This window comes from Otolemur garnettii, unplaced genomic scaffold (genome assembly GCF_000181295.1).
Source record: "Otolemur garnettii isolate 467f Iridium unplaced genomic scaffold, OtoGar3 scaffold00111, whole genome shotgun sequence".
NCBI classification, from domain to species: Eukaryota; Metazoa; Chordata; class Mammalia; order Primates; family Galagidae; genus Otolemur; species Otolemur garnettii.
The window spans coordinates 2,126,854-2,144,992 of record NW_003852506.1 but is presented as its reverse complement, the minus strand read 5'-3'; the positions used below and the strand labels follow the sequence as shown (position 1 = coordinate 2,144,992).

The 18,139-nt window shown below is 38.4% G+C and overlaps 1 protein-coding gene across 4 annotated transcripts in view; it reads left to right on the top strand.

Annotated features, from left to right (window-relative positions):
* The window catches only part of ITSN1 (intersectin 1), a 228,435-nt gene that overhangs the window by 44,004 nt on the left and 166,292 nt on the right, over positions 1-18,139 (top strand). For 3 of the 4 annotated variants that reach the window (XM_023517462.1, XM_023517461.1, XM_023517459.1), the window contains exon 2: positions 16,906-16,965. In XM_023517462.1, the coding sequence (XP_023373230.1) occupies positions 16,938-16,965 (28 nt within the window). In that variant the 5' untranslated portion in view covers positions 16,906-16,937. Of the gene's footprint in view, positions 1-14,906; positions 14,930-16,905; positions 16,966-18,139 lie in introns of those variants that run through there. The other variant, XM_023517460.1, reaches the window with a different exon arrangement.

The following is an 18,139-nucleotide window of genomic DNA, read 5'->3' as shown; positions in this document are numbered from 1 at the left end:
GTAATCTACCCACCAAGTGCTAGGATTACAGGCATGAGCCATTACACCTGGCCTGAAGTTCTATATTTTTAATTATTATACATTTTATTGTAAGGATATATCATAATTTACCCTACTATTTTTGTTCTGTTGAACATTGCAGAGTATTTCAGTTTTTAATTGTTAAGTGATAGATGTCTTTGTGCATATAAATCTCTGTATTCTGGATTATTTTCTTAGGGCAGATTGACAGGAGTTGAGTTATTGGATACAATGGTAAGAATATTTTTCCCACTTTTTTTTACGTATTTCATCATACTTTCTAAAGGAATTGTTAATGGTTTTTCCTGCCACCAGCAGCGTGAGATGGGACCCTCTTTGCCATACCATTATTAATGCTGGAAATTTGCATTTAACTTATTTATTTCAAGGCCTTACTTTTTTCTTTGTGGTGAACTTTCCAAACTAGGTTGACCTTTAGTAAATTGGTTCAGATCCCCAAGTAAAATTTCCCTTTGACAAAAAATGTATTAAAAGTTGGAGTATCTCAGAAATAAGGAAAGCTTTGTTAGAGAGGGAATGGAAGGGTTAGTTTTACAATGTCCACATCAAGATGAATATTACTCAGTGAAGTACATACTGAATGCATTAACTCCTTCCCTTCAATAACAATAGTTATCTTTCAAAATCTTCTCAGTGTTATTTGGAATTTTAAAGCTTAATAGCTCTACTAGATTTTACAAGAGTGAAATTCAAATGCAATTGACTTTGAGTGTGCAAGTGTACTTAAACTGGAATTCTAGGTCAATTGGATTATAATTCAAGCAAATTTTGAGTATAAGTTGGCTTTGACAAAGTTTTTTTATGAGAAGTTAAACCTTTCTAAGAAAAATACACATTTGAGGAAATCTAGGAATTCCTTCTTTTTTCTTTATTTCAGATCACAATGTATTTGTGATTTTTAACATTGATTTCCAAATTTCCTGTTCTGTACATTAATGAAGTAACCAGATTGTTTCAAGAAATGAGTGAAATTCCCAGCAAAGATGACCAGTAGCAAGGTTCTTTTCAGCCTGTTTTCTCAGGCTTAAGTATATTTCAGTATATATCAGTCAAATGAAGTGAAATGAAATATTTGAGTTATGTATTTGTTGCCTTCTGAAAATGGTCTGTTTTTCGTGTTTTAGTGATGCTAAAGTTATTGAATAACCGGCTTTTAGTCCTAAAACTTCTAGTAGTGATAAATCTTGCTGTGCGCAAAAGTCCTCTAAGTCACTCAGCAGAGCACAGTTGGTTTTTATTAATGATGGCATTGTCCTTGGCTCTCATTAATGATACCCAGTGACTTTTCATTGATGTTGCAGTAAGGCTTTTTTCTTGGACTTCTCCTCTTCTTTTAGACATTGGTGAATAATCTTCAGCTATAGCAGAAGGCACCAGGGTCTGCGTGCTGATCAGAATAATGAATATGTACCTAGGCAGATTTCCTTTATGTCCTGACTGGGCAAATGTTTAAGAGTCCTTAGGAAAGAAGATTAAAACATATCTCCATTGAGTTTTCCACTCATTCTAAGTGGCAGAAGGAGTCGGTTGTATTGGATAGGAGGGTTGTCTAATTGTTATTGCTGTCCATTGTGGCACTGTGTCAGTGAAGATGTCTGGGTTCTCAGTTGTGTCCTCATTACAGTTTGATGAATATACTTAAATGTAGAGCATTTTATAATTACTAGTCATGGTTGTTTTTATACAGTATATACATGTTCTTTCCTTCTTTTACTACAGTCTATCAGCCCGTATTTAATTCATCCAATTGCAGCTGTTGCACTGTTTTGTCGAAGCAGAACTAAAAGTCAGGCAGAAAGTCTCACTACTCGCTCTTTTCAAGTGTGGCTGTGTTATTTTGCGCAGTTAGTGTTTTCTGTGCCATTTCTTGACTTTTTTCCTACCACTAAAGGCTTAGTACTAAAACTTCTCTGCCTAGGGTTGACTCCTGTTCCTGCAGGTGCATTGATAATACTGGGCTTGGTTGCTGGGTATGGTTAGAGCCATACTAGTTAGTTACCTAGAGATGAGGGTGAAAGTAGCAAATTAGTATACTTCATTGACTTAAGACTGTAATATCTGCAACATGGAACCTTATTTTAATGTTTTCCTTTATGTATGCCTGTGGTTTGTAATATGTTGAAACTTTAGTTTTTATTTAGAAGAAACCTTTTCATCTCTTCTTTAGTGACTACTATTCACATTAGACAGATAACATTTTATTCTCCTTTTACTTGGTTCATTACATTTTTTCATGCAACAAAGTGTTTACAATTATTGGTAAACTTTCAATGTTTTTCCGTCATTAATTTATATTTGAGAGGGCACTGGGGCATATGTGAGTTGAAAATAGATTGAACTTATACAATCTCATTATTAATTAGGCTGTCAGTATTGAAATTATTCTGTAACTCATATTTAAAATAAAATTTTCATTTGAAATGTTCTTCTCCCACTTCATAGTTCTTGACATTACTATTTGTTATTTGGCTTTGAGTTATATGCTTTTTCTGGGAATTTCTTTTTCAGCTTTCAGTACCTAAATATAATACTTTATTCTTAATGACCTACTTGAAGGTGGAAACTTCTAGAAAAAAGAAGTCCCTCGCTTACTTTATTCAGGCTTTATGGATGGCTTTCCTATCTGTAGCTGTAGTATTTTACAATTTGATTTTTCAAAACAAATTAGATAAGCTATACATAATGAGTTCTCAGATGTTATTTGGCAGTTAGACTTTGGTTTAGAAGTAGAAATAAGAGCTTCCTAGAAGGGAGTATTAGTTCCATTTATCTCTTAAACAGGAATTCCTTTCGTGGGTCTCTCATTGCCACCCCTCATTTTTCACCTTTGTATTTTAGCTTATTTGTGGTTTAACTGCTCCCTGATGAATTCTCTCCTATTACAGATATTAAAGTAAGGATGATTTAGGACTAAGGTTAAAATCTGTTTATTGAAACTCTCTAGGCTAAATGCCCTGACATCTGTCTTTGTAGAAAGTAAGGAGGAGTAAGTGGACAAGCCCTCTGAAATGCCAGTGAGTGTTGCCAGGTGACATGCTGACAGCTGGCCCTGACAGTGATTGCTGGACACTGATAATTCCTGACTGTCCCATTCTCATCCCTCATCCTCTGCCACTACTCCTGCCAAAAGAACAAGAAAAGTTCTGGAAAGAATGCTGGTCCCCATTTAGAAGACAATTTGAATGATCACTTTAGTTTTTCAGACAGAATGTCAATAATGTCTCTAAATTTTTTCCGTCTTACTAAGGTTCTCTTTTTTATCTGGTTCTTTACCCTTCACACAATTTAAAAACCTTGCTTGTGAGCAAGCTGTGTATTTTCTTCAGGTCATCTTTCTCTGCTTCAAATAGCAGCACATGTAGGAGACACATTTATAGCTTAGGACTTAAGATGTGACAATAGGGCATTGATCACATTGGGTATATATTTGGGATTTGTCAGTTCCTTTGTCCATTTATTGCCTGGCTTTTAGTACCTTTTCTCTGTGTTTCAAAAGAGGTTTATGTACCGCTTGCCTGTGTGTGTGCTCTTACAGGGCAACTTTCTGCTTTTTGTTCATCTCTTGCTCAAATAGTTATCCCAAGAGTGGAATGTGGTATAAGAGTCACTTGGAGAACAGGGCTATAGACTTTGCTTGTTTGTTGTCATTTATTGCAGACTTTTTAAAGAAGAAAAAAATTTCCTTGAATTTTTAAGAACATTTTTCAATTTTGACTTCTTAGAGATACAACAGGGAAATATGTGGGGACAAGTTTTTGTGTGTTATTTCTTTGAATGTTTATTCTAGATCAAGAATAAATATAGATAGAATAAAACCTTAAACTGGACCCCCACAACTTTCAAATCAGACATTATCATTATGGATAGAGTATGTTATAAGTTTTTTATCTTATTGAGGATATTTTTATATCCTTAGGATATTTAAAAATACACATTCATTTTTACTTTTCTCCTACATTTGGGTACCTCTAGACACTTCTTTCTCTTTAATGTTTTATTGATTCTAAATTTCTATCAATTTTAATTTTCTATTCTATATTTTGCTATCCTATAGGTTCTTAAAAACTAAACCTTTTGAGCAACTTTGAAAGAAAATTTTTAAAATATTTCTTTATAAGAAATAGTGCCATAGAAATCTATATAAAATAAATGAGTCTGAAAGTTGGACTTAAGCCCACAGAACTTGAGCCTACCCAAAAGTGGGCTTGAGACAACAGAACTTTACTGGGCTCAAGCGAGTCTCCTGCCTCTGCTTCCCAAGTAGCTGGGACTACAGGCGCCTGCCACAATGCCCGGCTATTTTTTGGTTGCAGCCATCATTGTTGTTTGGCGGGCTCGGGCTGGATTCGAACCTGATAGCTCAGATGTATGTAGCTGGCGCCTTAGCCGCTTGAACCACAAGCACTGAGCCTTTTTTTTTTTTTTTTTTGAGACAGAATGTCACTACGTCACCCTTGGTAGAGTGTTCTGGCATCACAGCTCACAGCAATCTCAAACTCTTGGGCTTAAGTGATTCTCTTGCCTCAGCCTCCCGAGTAGCTGGGACGACAGGTGTCCGCCACAATGCCCTGCTATTTTTGGCTGCAGTTGTCATTGTTGTTTAGCAGGCCTGGGCTGGGCTCGAACCCACCAGGCTTGGTGTATTTGGCCAGCACCCTACTCACTGAGCTATGGGCGCTGAGTCTAAAGCCTTTTATTCTTGAGGTTATTAAGCCTAGATTAGTCCTGTTTTGGTGTAGTAGCAATCTGTTAATTAAAGATGCTTTTTTTCTGTGAATACGTATTTGAATTACTTTGTTTCATCTTATATACTTGCTTTTTAAATATGCCTTTCTCCCTGTATTAAAAAAAAAGAAATTGAAAATTTTCAACTCTTTAGGAAAGTTGAAAAAACAGTACAATGACTTAACTTGGGTTTTTTTTGTAGAGACAGTCTTACTTTCTTTTTTTTTTTTTTTGAGACAGAGCCTCAAGCTCTCCCCCTGGGTAGCGTGCCGTGGCATTACAGCTCACAGCAACCTCCAACTCCTGGGCTCAAGCGAGTCTCCTGCCTCCGCCTCCCAAGTAGCTGGGACCACAGGCGCCCGCCACAACGCCCGGCTACTTTTTGGTTGCAGCCGTCATTGTTGTTTGGCGGGTCCGGGCTGGGGATTCGAACCCGCCACCTTAGGTGTACGTGGCTGGCGCCTTAGCCGGTTGAGCTATAGGTGCCGAGCCCAGTCTTACTTTCTTACCCTCAGTAGAGTGCCGTTGTGTCACACAGCTCACAGCAACCTCCAACTCCTGGGCTTAGGCAATTCTCTTGCCTCAGCCTCACTGGGACTATAGGCGCCTGCCACAATGCCCGGTTGTTTTTTTGCTGCAGTTTGGCCAAGGCCAGGTTTGAACCTGCCACCCTCAGTATATGGGGCTGGGGCCCTACTCACTGAGCCATAGGCTCCATGCACAATTTCTTTTTTTTTGAGACAAAGTCTCTCTCTATCGTGGGTAGAGTGACATGCATCATGGCTCACAGCCACATCAATCTCTTGGGCTTCAGCAATCCTCTTTTTTTTTTTTCTCTTGAAACAGTCTTACTGTGTTGCTCTCGGTAGGGTGCTATGGGGTCACAGCAATCTCAAAGTCTTGGGCTTAAACTATTGTCTTGCCTCAGCCTCTCAAGTAGCTGGGACTACAGGCGCCTGCCACAAGGCCTGGATATTTTTTGTTGCAGTTTGGCCAGGGCTGGGTTTGAACCTGCCACCCTCGGTGTATGGGGCCGGCACCCTGCCCACTGAGCCACAGGCACTGTCCTACTTGTTTTTAAAGTCTAATTATACAGTTTAATGATTCAATGTACAGTTTAAAGTTTTCAGTTATGTCAGGAAGACTAGAAATTTTAGTCCTCCTGAGTAAATATTGCCTTTTAAAAACTGCTAAATTTAGTATTTATGTGCTAGAAACCAAAATTCCTAATTGTATGTATTTTGTTTTTTATTTTGATTGTTTTGAAATTGTTTCATATTTTCTGAATAATCTCCCAGTATTTATGATAGCAAAACATTGAAAATCAAATAACAAACCTCTTTCAATGTAATGTTTTATCATGTAAGTAATGTTTTAATCAATACTATTTTGGCAGTGCCTGTAGCTCAGTGAGTAGGAGGGCACCAGCCATATCCACAGAGGCTGAAGAGTTTGAACCTGGCCCAGGCTACCTAGAGCAACAGCGACAACTGCAATAACAACAACAACAACAACTAAAAAACAGCTGGGCGTTGTGGCAGGCACTTGTAGTCCCAGCTACTTGGGAGGCTGAGGCAAGAGAATCGCTTGAGCCCAACCAAGAGTTAGAGGTTGCTGTGAGTTGTGATGTTACAGCACTCCACCAAGGGTGACATAGTGAGACTCTGTCTCAAAAAAAAAAAAAGGAATACTGTTTTGAGGTGATCATTCCATAAAATATATGTTTCTGGAGGTCTTCTGCTGTAAATATATCAACATTTGGGATTTTAATGTAAATACCAAAATTAAGGATTTATTCTTTTGTATTTCTATTATTAGCCTTTCTTTTTGAAGCTAAAATACAGATAAAAGACTTCTGCAACATATTCTAGTTTTAGTTTAAAAAGTTTATCTAAACTTAAAAAAACTGTTTACCTATTTCTTCATTGCTGAATATTTAGTCTTTTGTATTTTTTCTTTTTTGTATGTAAATATAAGAGTATTTGCCTCAGTCTAAACATTAATATCTAAATCCAGCAACATGTCTATGAAAGGTTTTTAAAATTTGCCAAAAGCATATATTACTACGTGAAGTATGCAAAAGAAGTAAACCACTGATATTTATTCTTTGGCAAAAGATAAAAAGGAAATATCAATACTAAGCTGTTAATAAAGGTTACCTTTATTAAAATCATGGATTTTCCTCCCTCCTGTTTTTTCAGTTGTCTAAATTTACCACCGTGGTCATCTATAACCTTTTTCATTAAAGGTTAGAATACTGTAAACTAGAAATGCTCCAGGAGGAAGGCACGGTAAATGGTAATGGTTGCCGCCTTCTCTGTGTTGTCTCTAGACCTTCACCCCAGAAGTGTTGCCTCCTCTCGCTGCTGCTTTTTCTGCACTTGTGGGGTAACAGTCCTGCTTCCCTGCTTCCCAGGCAATCGGGCCAGACACCTTGAGAGGAGGAGGCTTTTCCTTGCTTTTCTCTAGGTAGGTTTCTGCATTTCTGTTTGGTTTCAGTTTAGGAAACCTACCTTATTCTCTTACGCTGTTGAAATCCTATCATACATGTAGATCTGCCTTCACTGTTTTCTTTTCTTTTTCTTCTTCTTCTTTTTTTTTTTTATTTTTGAGACAGAGTCTTACTTTGTCACCCTCAGTAGAGTGCTGTGGTCTCGTAGCTCACAGCAACCTAAAATTCTTGGGCCCTAGTGATTCTCTTGCCTCAGCCTCCTAAGTAGCTGAGACTACAGGCACCCGCCACAAAGCCTGACTAGTTTTAGAGACAAGGTTTTACTCTAGCTCAGGCTGGTCTCTAACCTGTGAGCTCAAGCTATCCACCTGCCTCGGCCTCCCAAGTGCTAGGATTACAGGCATGAGCCTCTATGCCTGGACTTTAACTATTTTTTTTAAACTGCTCTAGGATTTCTTTAGATTTGTGGAAATATACGATTTCTAGCTTTCGTATGATATTTATGCTTCAAGAAGCTTTCCTCTTATTGTGCAAGAAATAGGTGATCTTGAGACTTATATGTCAATATTTTCTTAATCTTATTTCCCCCATTCAGGTGTTGTTTTTTTTTTTTTTTCTCATGGTCTTTTATGACACTTAAAATTATTTTTTGGTTTCCTTTTGGTCCTTCCTTTTGTTTCCAATGTCTTTATTGCGTGTAGCAGTAACCCGTAGCTCCCAGCTCCACCTGGTTTGTTTATAAGACTAACCTTTCCTGAAAGTATTAAGGTTATGATCATGGGTACTGAAAACAGATTGACTCCCTTTTCTATCATTTAATAACTATGTAAACTGCCTTAGTTTCCACATTCGTAAGATGGAATACTATGTTAACCCATATGGTGGTTAATAGGATTAAATTAGCTAATGTAGGTCAGGTGCACTATTACAGTAAGTGTTGAAGATTTTGTTGTTATTGGTGCTTTTATATCTCTGTCCTTACCCCTCCCTCTCTTACCACACACACACACACACTCTTATGATATGTAGTCTCCATTCCCTTTTTAATTATAAACTCCTTAATAACAAGAATGTGCCACTAAATCCTCACCATAGCTGACTCCATTATTTTGGCATAATATAGACCATTATCTCAAATTCTGGGACTAGAACTTTTAAGTTGTCCTTTGAATGAGATAAGGATCTAGAAATCAGCTTTCAAGATAATCATAAAATCTTTTAAAGGGGAGATAAAAATCACTGAAACCAGCCCATTGTTTGTATATTGGATCAACAAACCAGCTTTGTTGGGTCCAGTGTGGTGGCTCACGCCTGTAATTCCAGCACTTGGGAGGCCAGGTAGATTGCCTGAGCTTACAGGTTTGGGAGCAGCCTCAGCCAAAGTGAGACCTCATCTCGAAAAATAGCCGGGCATTGTGCCAGACACCTATAGTGCCAGCTACTTGGGAGGCTGAGGCAAGAGAATCACTTAAGCCCAAGAGTTTGAGGTTGCTGTGAGCTATGATGCCACAGCACTCTACCAAAGGTGACAAAGTGAAACTCTGTCTTAAAAAAAAAATTAAAAACATATATATAGCTTTGTATTTTACATGAAAATAAACGCTTTTTCTAAGTTAAATAAGACCTAGAAAAGCTATAAAGGGTAATTTTCAAGTATGCTCTAAACAGAGATGATTATCTGATCATAAATGGGAAGACTATGAAAGATATTTAATACACTAATGCTCTGACTTGAAAGTTAAAGCCTCCATTTTTTTCAATTATCTTACTAACATTTGCAAATTTTACTAAATCTGAAAGATTTATACTCCAGAAGTTTAAACAGAAAGTCCTTAACAAAGTATCTAGTTAAATATTCTTCTATTAGAGATAGTCACTGAAGATTACATTCCTCCTATAATTTTAAATTTGTGTTTCATTTGAATTATGTATTTTTGCTAAGTGTGATGGCAATGAAAATGATTTTAATATTTTTTGTAAAAGCCTTCTCATAGGCCTTTATAACTTATCTCTAGATATATTTTTTTTTCTCATACAAATCAAACACAGATTTGTGAAGTTTTTTTGTTTTTTGTTTTTTTAGAAACAGAGTCTACTTTATCACCCACAGTAGAGTCCTGTGGCGTCACAGCTTACAGCAACCTCCAGTTCTTGGGCTCAGGTGATTCTCTTGCCTCAGCCTCTTAAGTAACTGGGACTACAGGCACCCGCCAAAACACCTGGCTATTTTTTTGTTGCAATTTGGCTGTGGCCGAGTTTGAATCTGCTACCCTTGGTATATGAGGCTGGCGCCCTACCCACTGAGCCACAGGTGCCACCCAGATCTGTGAAGTTTTATATCCATTCTTCTGTTGTATTTGAATTTTATTCAAATTTTATTCAAATACTTAAGAATATAGGAATACTTTGATATTCACATTTTTTTTTTTGAGACAGTCTCACTTGTCACCCTTGGTAGAGTACTCTGGCATCACAGCTCACAGCAACCTTAAACTCTTGGGTTTAAGCAGTTATAATAGCTCAGCCTCCCAAGTAGCTGGGGCAACAGTTGGCCACCACAATGCCGGGTTACGTTTCTGAGACAGGTTCTTGCTCTTACTCAGGCTGATTTCGAACCTGTGAGCTCACGCAATCCACCCACCTCAGCCTCCCAGAGTGCTAGGATTATAGGCGTGAGCCACTGCACCTGGCCCTCATATCTTTTTCTCACTTATTTGCATTAGGATATATGGATTTGATCTGTGTTTAAAACTCTTGGGCTCACGCGATCCTTCTGTCTCAGCCTCCTGTATAGTTAGTACTACAGGCCAGTATGCCTGCCATAATTTTTCCTCTTTGTTGTGGAGATAGGATCTCCCTCTGCTGCTCAGGCTGGTCTCAACTTCTTGCCTTCAAGTGACCCTGTTGCCTCCGACCAGAGTGCTAGTCTTACATGAGTGTTCCTCCCAGTGATACAAAATTTTAAATTTGAGTATAGCTGTTATATGTATTTGTTAATTTGGTCATCAGTGTATTTAGAAAAATCACTACTCTTTGTGTCTTTAATAAAAAAGGCATTCATTACAAAACACATGAGAAGTTGGACATGTTGAACTTAAAATTACTAACTTGCAAATTCTGGTTTTAAGATAAGCTGTGTTCTACTGGTCCTCACTTTACCTAGAAAAGAAAAAAACCTTTTTAAAAAATAAATTTTCTTTGTTGGCCTTAGTAAATACTATCTTGTAGGATTCCTATTTACATTCTGACATCTACCACGTAATTATTCTTCAAAAGCCTTTTTTTCTTTTGAGACAGAGTCTCACTTTGTTGCCTTTAGTAGAATGCAGTGGCGTCACAGCTCATAGCAACTTCAAACTCTTGGGCTTAAGCGATTCTCTTGCCTCAGCTTCCCAAGTAGCTGGGATTACAGGTACCTGGCACAATGCCTAGCTATTTATTTTTCTTGTTGTAGTTGTCATTGTTGTTTAGTAGGCCTGGGCCGGGTTCAAACTCACCAGCCCCGGTGTATGTGGCCAGTGCCCTAACCACTGAACTATGGGTACCCAGCCCCAAAGCCTTATTACCCATCATTTGTTCTATCCTTTCAATTTAGGTGAGCTTAGGGTTGAGATTTAAAAAAATAAAATAAAATCTTAGTTAAGAGTTTTCAGAATTGCTACTTTTCTCAGAGGAGATCTGTGAATTCTACCATGGTAGATATTCCAGTTTGTATTAAATGGAATGGAATGGAATGGAAAACTCTTGACTGTTATTCTTAGTGTTTTCTTTGTGGCTTGTAATCTTTTTTAATCTTTAAGTATAATTGAAGTGCACTAAACTGTGTGTATCTATATATTTTTAATAATTATGTAATGACAAATTTTAATTTTTTATAGAGACAGGGTTGTACCTTGTTCCCTAGACTGGTCTCAAATTCCTGACCTCAAGAGATTGTCCTGCCTCAAAGTGCTAGGATCTAGATGTCAGCCGCTTCGCTGGCCAAAACTGCATATATTTAAATTGTACACTTTGATCACTTTTGACATAAGCATATACCAGTGAAACTGTCACAATTCCAAAGAGAGCAAATTGTGGGAGCCGGGACTCCAGGCCATGAAATGGCATCATAGCTTATAGCAACCTCAAACTCCCAATTGTGGGGCTGGAACACCGCCAGGCCATGAAACTGTCTGGACGTTGACCGCTGTACAAGCTACATGCTCGCTGGGGGAATAGCTTCCCCTAAATGCTGGGAAGCCTATTGTCTCAGTCTGGTAAGGGTCACCATCAGACAGAGCCTGTTGTCACGGTCAGGTCAGAGATGCTGGAGCACCTCAACGGTGCAGCAGTCTTAGTAGGAGCAGCCAGAGTCAGACTAACTTGTCCCGTGGCTGTTTATAGCAGTGATACACCACAGGTTCTCATGAGAATGTCAGTGTTCTCATCTGGTGCTCTTGCGGGCTCTCATGCTCTTTAACGAGACCAGTCCCTTCCCCGTTCCCTTATTACCAGGGTATTTCTTTTCCGGTGTTTCCTACAGCAAATGCTTCCATTTCCCCGCCAAATTTCCTTGTGTTTATCTTCTCTATCTTCAGCAGCCACTGATGGGATTTCTGTCACTGTAGATTAGTTAAATTTTCCAGAATTTGTGAGAATGGAATCACAGATACATATGTTTTAAGCATGTTTCTTAACGGAATTGCTAAGTAGTATTTCATTGTATGAATAAATCACAATTTGTTCATTCATTACTTGATTGGCATTTCACTTCCAGTTTTTGGCTCTTAAAAATATATAAGAGCCAAATATTGATATAAACAATTTGTGTAGAAATTTTGTGTGGGCATAAATTTTCATTGCTTTTCCTAGAATACCTAGAATGAGAATGGCTGGGTAGCATGGTAGCTGTATAACTTTTTAAGAAACTGGATTTCTGGGGCCGGGTGTGGTGGCTCACGCCTGTAATTCTAGCACTCTGGGAGACCAAGGCGGGTGGATTACTGAGCTCAGGAGTTTGAGACCCTGTCTAAATATAGCCTAGTGTTGTGGTGGGTACCTGTACTCTCAGCTTCTTAGGAGGCTGAGGCAAGAGGATCACTTGAGCCAAGAATTGGAGGTTGTGTGAGCTATGACACCTTGCCAGTCTACCAAGGGCATCAAAATGAGACTGTCTCCAAAACAAAACTGGATTTTCTAAAGTTCCCACAAGCAGTGTGTGAGCCTGGCTACTCACATGCTTTTCACCTCTAGGTAGGGGCATTCTTTTTCATGTTAGCCATGCTAGTGGAAATATAGTGGCATATCATTATGATTATAGTTTGTATTTCCCTGATGATTAGTGACGGTGAACATTGTTTCATGTACTTACAGCCCATTTCCGTAAGTATTTTGGAAATACTTTTGTAAGTATTTTGTAAGTGTCTGCTCACATCTCTTAGCCATTTCCTCACATAGTTGTCATACTTTTAAGTTGTAAGAGTTCTTTATATATTGTGGATACAAGTTCTTTGTCTTATGTATGTATTACAAGTGTTTTCTCCCAGTCTCTGACTTGGTTTTTTAGTTTTCTTTCTTTTTTTTTTTTTTTTTTGAGACAGAGTTTCACTTATTAACCCTTGGTAGAGTGCTGTGGCATCACAGCTCATAGCAACCTCCAACTCCTGGGCTTAGGCGAGTCTCTTGCCTCAGCCTCTTGAGTAGCTGGGACTACAGGCGCCTACCATAACGCCCGGCTACTTTTTTAGTTTTCTTAATGATATCTTTTTATTTGCTTTTTGAGATAGAGTTTCACTTATTCCCCCAGGCTAGAGTGCTGTGGTGTCATCATAACTCACTGCAACCTCACACTCTTGGGCTCAAGTGATCTGCCTCAGACTACCAAGTACATGCACCACCACACCCAGCTAATTTAAATTTTTTCTTCTTGTGGCAATGGGATGTCATTATGTTGCTCAGGGTAATCCTTCAGCTTTGGCCTCCCAGAGTGGTAGGACTGCCGGCATAAGCCACTGTACCTGGCCAGTGATTGAAGAGTTGCTTTTTTTTTTAACTTAGATGAAGCCTATTTTACTTATTTTTTTCTACATCATGCGTCTCTGTTTTTTCAGTAATTGTCTAGCCCAAGGTCTCCCATGAAGATACTCTCCCATCCTTTAAAATTTTTAACTAAAGCATATATGGAGAGGCACCTGGCTTAGTGGGTTGGGCACCAGCCCCATATACCGAGGGTGGTGGGTTCGAACCCTGCCCCAGCCAAACTGCAACAAAAAAATAGCCGGGCTATCCCAGCTACTTGGGAGGCTAAGGCAAGAGAATCGCCTAAACCCAAGCCCTACCCCGGCCAAACTGCAACAAAATAGTGGCCTGTAGTCCTAGCTACTCAGGAGGCTGAGACAAGAGAATCACCTAAACCCAAGAGCTGGAGGTTGCTGTGAGCTGTGATGCCATAGCACTCTACTGAGGGCAACAAAATGAGACACTGTCACTTTGTATAAATAAAAAATAAATAAAGCATATATGGTTTTAAGTTTAGAACCGTGGTCCATTTTGAATTAATATTTGTAAATTATGTAAGTTAAGATTCACTCTTCTTTTTTTTCCCTACTTGGCTATGCAGTTGATCTAGCATCATTTGTTGAAAAGATTTTTTTTTTCCTCTAGTGATTTCCGTTTGCAACTTTGCCAAAAATCAATCATCAAATGTGTAGGTCTGTTTCTAAACTCTTATTTTCTGTTCCATTGATCTGTCTTTAAAACAAAACCAAAAGTTTTTGACTACTGTTTTTTTATCTTATTTAATTAATTACTTCCCCCTACCCCAACCCTGGGTATAATGCCATGGCATCATAGCTTATAGCAACCTCAAACTTTTGGGCTTAAGCCTCCTAAGTAGCTGAGACTATAGGCTCCTGCCCCGATGCCTGGCTAGTAAGAAGAGAAACTGATAATTTTTTTTTCAACAAATAGTAAAAAATAGATGTGAACAGAATGTATTTTCATCTTTGATAATGTTAAATATTTGTTTTACTATGTTATTAAAATTCAGAATTTGCCATTTTTGAAAAGCTCAATGAAAAGATAGTTACTCGGCTTAGCGCCTGTGGCTCAAGTGGCTAAGGCGCCAGCCACATACACTTAAGGTGGCAGGTTCGAATCCAGCCTGGGCCCACCAAACAACAATGATGGCTGCAACCAAAAAATAGCTGGGTGGGTGTTGTGGCGGGCGCCTGTGGTCCCAGCTACTTGGGAGGCTGAGGCAGAAGACTCGCTTGAGCCCAGGAGTTGGAGGTTGCTGTGAGCCGTGATGCCACGGCATTCTACCCACGGGGATAGCTTGAGGGTCTGTCTCAAAAAAAAAAAAAAAAAGAAAAGTTACTTATATGACATGTCAGTTTCAAAAGAATTTTATGATGATTGAGATAAAACACACTGAAAGTTTTTAAAAACGTATCAAGCTTGCCTACATAATGATGATAAATAGTGGGGGAGGAGAGCATCAGCTGCAGTTTCCGAGGGGAACTGGCAATGAGAAGTAGTCCACTTCAAAACTGGATTCCAGACTTCTAGTTAACTGGGAAAAAAACACTAGAGGAGGCAATAACTAAAGAAATTAACTTTTTGCAAAACAGCAAGTGAATGGAAGAGTTATTGACTGAGTTTGCAGAGGAAGATACTCCTAAGTGCCAACAGAGGCTGCTACACAGGAGCCACAAGTCCCCTGGCCCACAGGTATCTTGAGAGGCTTCTACGTGCTTGGAGGCTCTATCCATTTCCAAAGGCAGAAGTCAGTTTTGCACCTCAAAATGTGAATTCTTTCAAAGTCTATGCCCAGGTCTGTCTTTTGGGTCATCCTGTCTTAAACCTCCAGCAGATGGGTGACTACGTTAGTCCCCTTTCTTCTGGGGGGGATGAAGGAGCACAAGAACCTGGAGGTTCTCCAGACTAGAGCAGGAGGCACGGGACTGAAAATGAAGGGGTCATGAATGAGTCTGCACACTGAAGTGTAGGACCCTCGGCTCCTCCTCCCTTCTGCACTCCTCCGAAGCCAGCACCTCGAGGAGTTCCCGTCTCACCTCACCCTTTCTCTCTGGCAAAACTGAACAGCTACAATGAAAAAACCCTTGGCATCCTGAACATTTGGATGTCTTCCAGTGAAAAGGCAACTTACAGGGAAGCCCATCAACCTATCATTTTTTAGCGCCTCACTCTTAAATATGAAGGAGCACCCAGGGATCATTAAATATGTAAGGAAAGCCTCAAAAGTCAAAGAGAGACACCCAAACCAGTCCATCAGCCAACGAAGAAAAAGGAGCTTGGAGGAATCAAAAGAGGCAAGGAACAGGAGAAAATTAAAATGTAAAATAAAAAAATCAGAAGTTGAGGTGTCCATTTAAAAAAAAATAACAACAGAATACTAGGAATAAAGAGTAGAGAACAAGAAAGTACTTCCAGAAATTTAAAAACAAGATAGTTATTACAAAATTCCATGGACAGATTAGAAGATGAAATTGAAGTGTATTAGAGCAAGAAACTATCTTTAAATCTAAATTTATGTAAAAATTGTAATCTATTTAGTACTCTGTTTAAATCATGTACATTTACTCATTTGTTAAAATTGAACATAAGGAAAAATACTAAATCTGGATTTTTTTTTTTTTTTTTGGTAAGTTGGGGAAGAGGACTGACTTCGTTAACATTGGCTGTTCGTGAACTAATAATGCCTGATGGAGGTTTTTGGAGCATTAGATTTGTGTTTGCTGTTCTGGGCAGATATTAGTGTAATATACATTGTTTATAGCCTTTTCCAAAATCTTTAAGTAGCAATTCAGATGGTGTTTTTCATAGGGGGACACAGGCCATGAAATTAGCTGCCTGTCTCAAGTCCCAACGTGGTCACCAAGTGAGTGAGACTGCTTCAATCACTTATTCTTTCTGATTCTCATTTTCTTTATCTGTAATATAGGATGGATGGTAATACTATAGTAACTTATCTCATAGGGCCATGTGTATGGTATACTAAGTGCTCACTGAAGAAAAGCAGTTTCTGCATCAAATAGATGCACTTGATGTAGAGATGATTAGGAGAAAGGTAAAGTCAGCCCTTCGTGTCTGTACCTTCCTCCACCATGGATTCACCCAACCAAATATTGAAAATATTGTATCTGTACTAAGTACACAGATCTTTTTCCTTGACATTATTCTCTAAATAATACATACAACAACTGTGTTCATAGCATTTACATTGTATTAAGTATTATAAGAAATATAGTATACAATTATGATGATTTGAAATATATGAGAATGTACTTAGGTGATATGCAAATACTACATTATTTTATATTACGTACTTAAGCCTCCTCAGATTATTATAGCTACAGAAGGTCCTGGAACCAGTTCCCCAGGGTACCAGGGGACAACTGTATTTAATACAGTTGGAATATTGATGGTGTAGTAAGTAGGCAGGCCAGAGCTTCTTGTTGTTAGTCTTTCGTCCACATTCCTCAGTGCCCATCATTATATTTGGCACTAAAAACCATATGGGGAATGGATAAATGAATGAACCCCTTAATTGTAACTTTTCATTTGTAGAGCTGTACTCTAGCTCTAGTATTAGTCCTCTGATAATTAAAAATAGTATGCTAGTGTGTTTATAAGTATACAGGAGTGAAGTTTTCATAAACTTAAATGTTGCATTTCAATTGCAGGCATCAATTAGCAAGGTAAAAGTAACAGAACCATGGCTCAGTTTCCAACACCTTTTGGTGGTAAGTTTTCAGAAATTTCCCCTTTTTAATGTACTTTGGGACCAGATTTTTAAAACTTGATAATACAGCAAATTGCAAATAAAAATGTAAAGGGAATGATATTATCAATTCTCATGTACTCCATCATATAGCTTCAGTATGAACTCATGGCCGATACCATTTCATCTGGATTCTTTTGAAGCTTCTCCCAGTCATCTTATTATTTCATCCATAAATATTTTAGTATGTATATCTAAAAGATAACACATTTAAAGATAAGCACAATACTATTATCAAACCTATAAAATTTTTAGTATATCTAGTTCATGTTAAAATTCACTGGTAGTCATGGGTCGTTCCTGTGGCTCAGTGAGTAGGGCGCCAGCCACATATACCCAGGGTGGTGGCTTTGAAACTGGCCCTGGCCAAACTGCAACAAAAGAATAGCCGGGCATTGTGGCAGGTGCCTGTAGTCCCAGCTACTCGGGAGGCTGAGGCAAGAGAATCGCCTAAGCCTAAGAACTGGAGGTTGCTGTGAGCTGTGATGCCATGGCACTCTACTGAGGGCAATAAAATGAGATTCTGTCTCTTGGGGAAAAAAAAATTCACTGATAATCTTTAGAAATTTTTTGTCACAGTTTTTTACCTCCATTTTCCTTATTTTCTTTGCAATTTATTTGTTGAAATGACTGGGTCATTTATACTTTTTCAAAGCCCAAATTTGAAGCATGCCATTTTTTTATTGGATTTTTTTTTTTACTTTATCTGTTAAAAACATCAATCTGTGTAAAATGTGTTTTTCAAGTAATTTTTTTTTAACCTTACTAGAAAATTGTTAAATGTTCTTGCTTACTGGCCAAGCCAAGTATTTTTTTAACAAATGAGAGCATAACATATTAACAGGTTATTCTCAGCAGCTGTGTAATCTAGTCGTTCTGGAGAATGTTGAGAGGCACAAAGCACTCCCTGATTGCATCTGTAAAGATCTCTAGGATCCAATGCAGAGATCTGCAGACTTTCAAAAATCACTAGTTATTCTGTTTTAGTTTTGGGAGGCTTTTTTGTTCCCCTCCTTTTAATTCCTATACAAATTTGGGTTTTTGGTTTTCCGTTCGTTTACATTTCCAGGGACAAGGCAATGAAAATCCCTACTAGAGGTTGCAGGACTTTAAGGCATGTGTGTGTGTGGCCACAT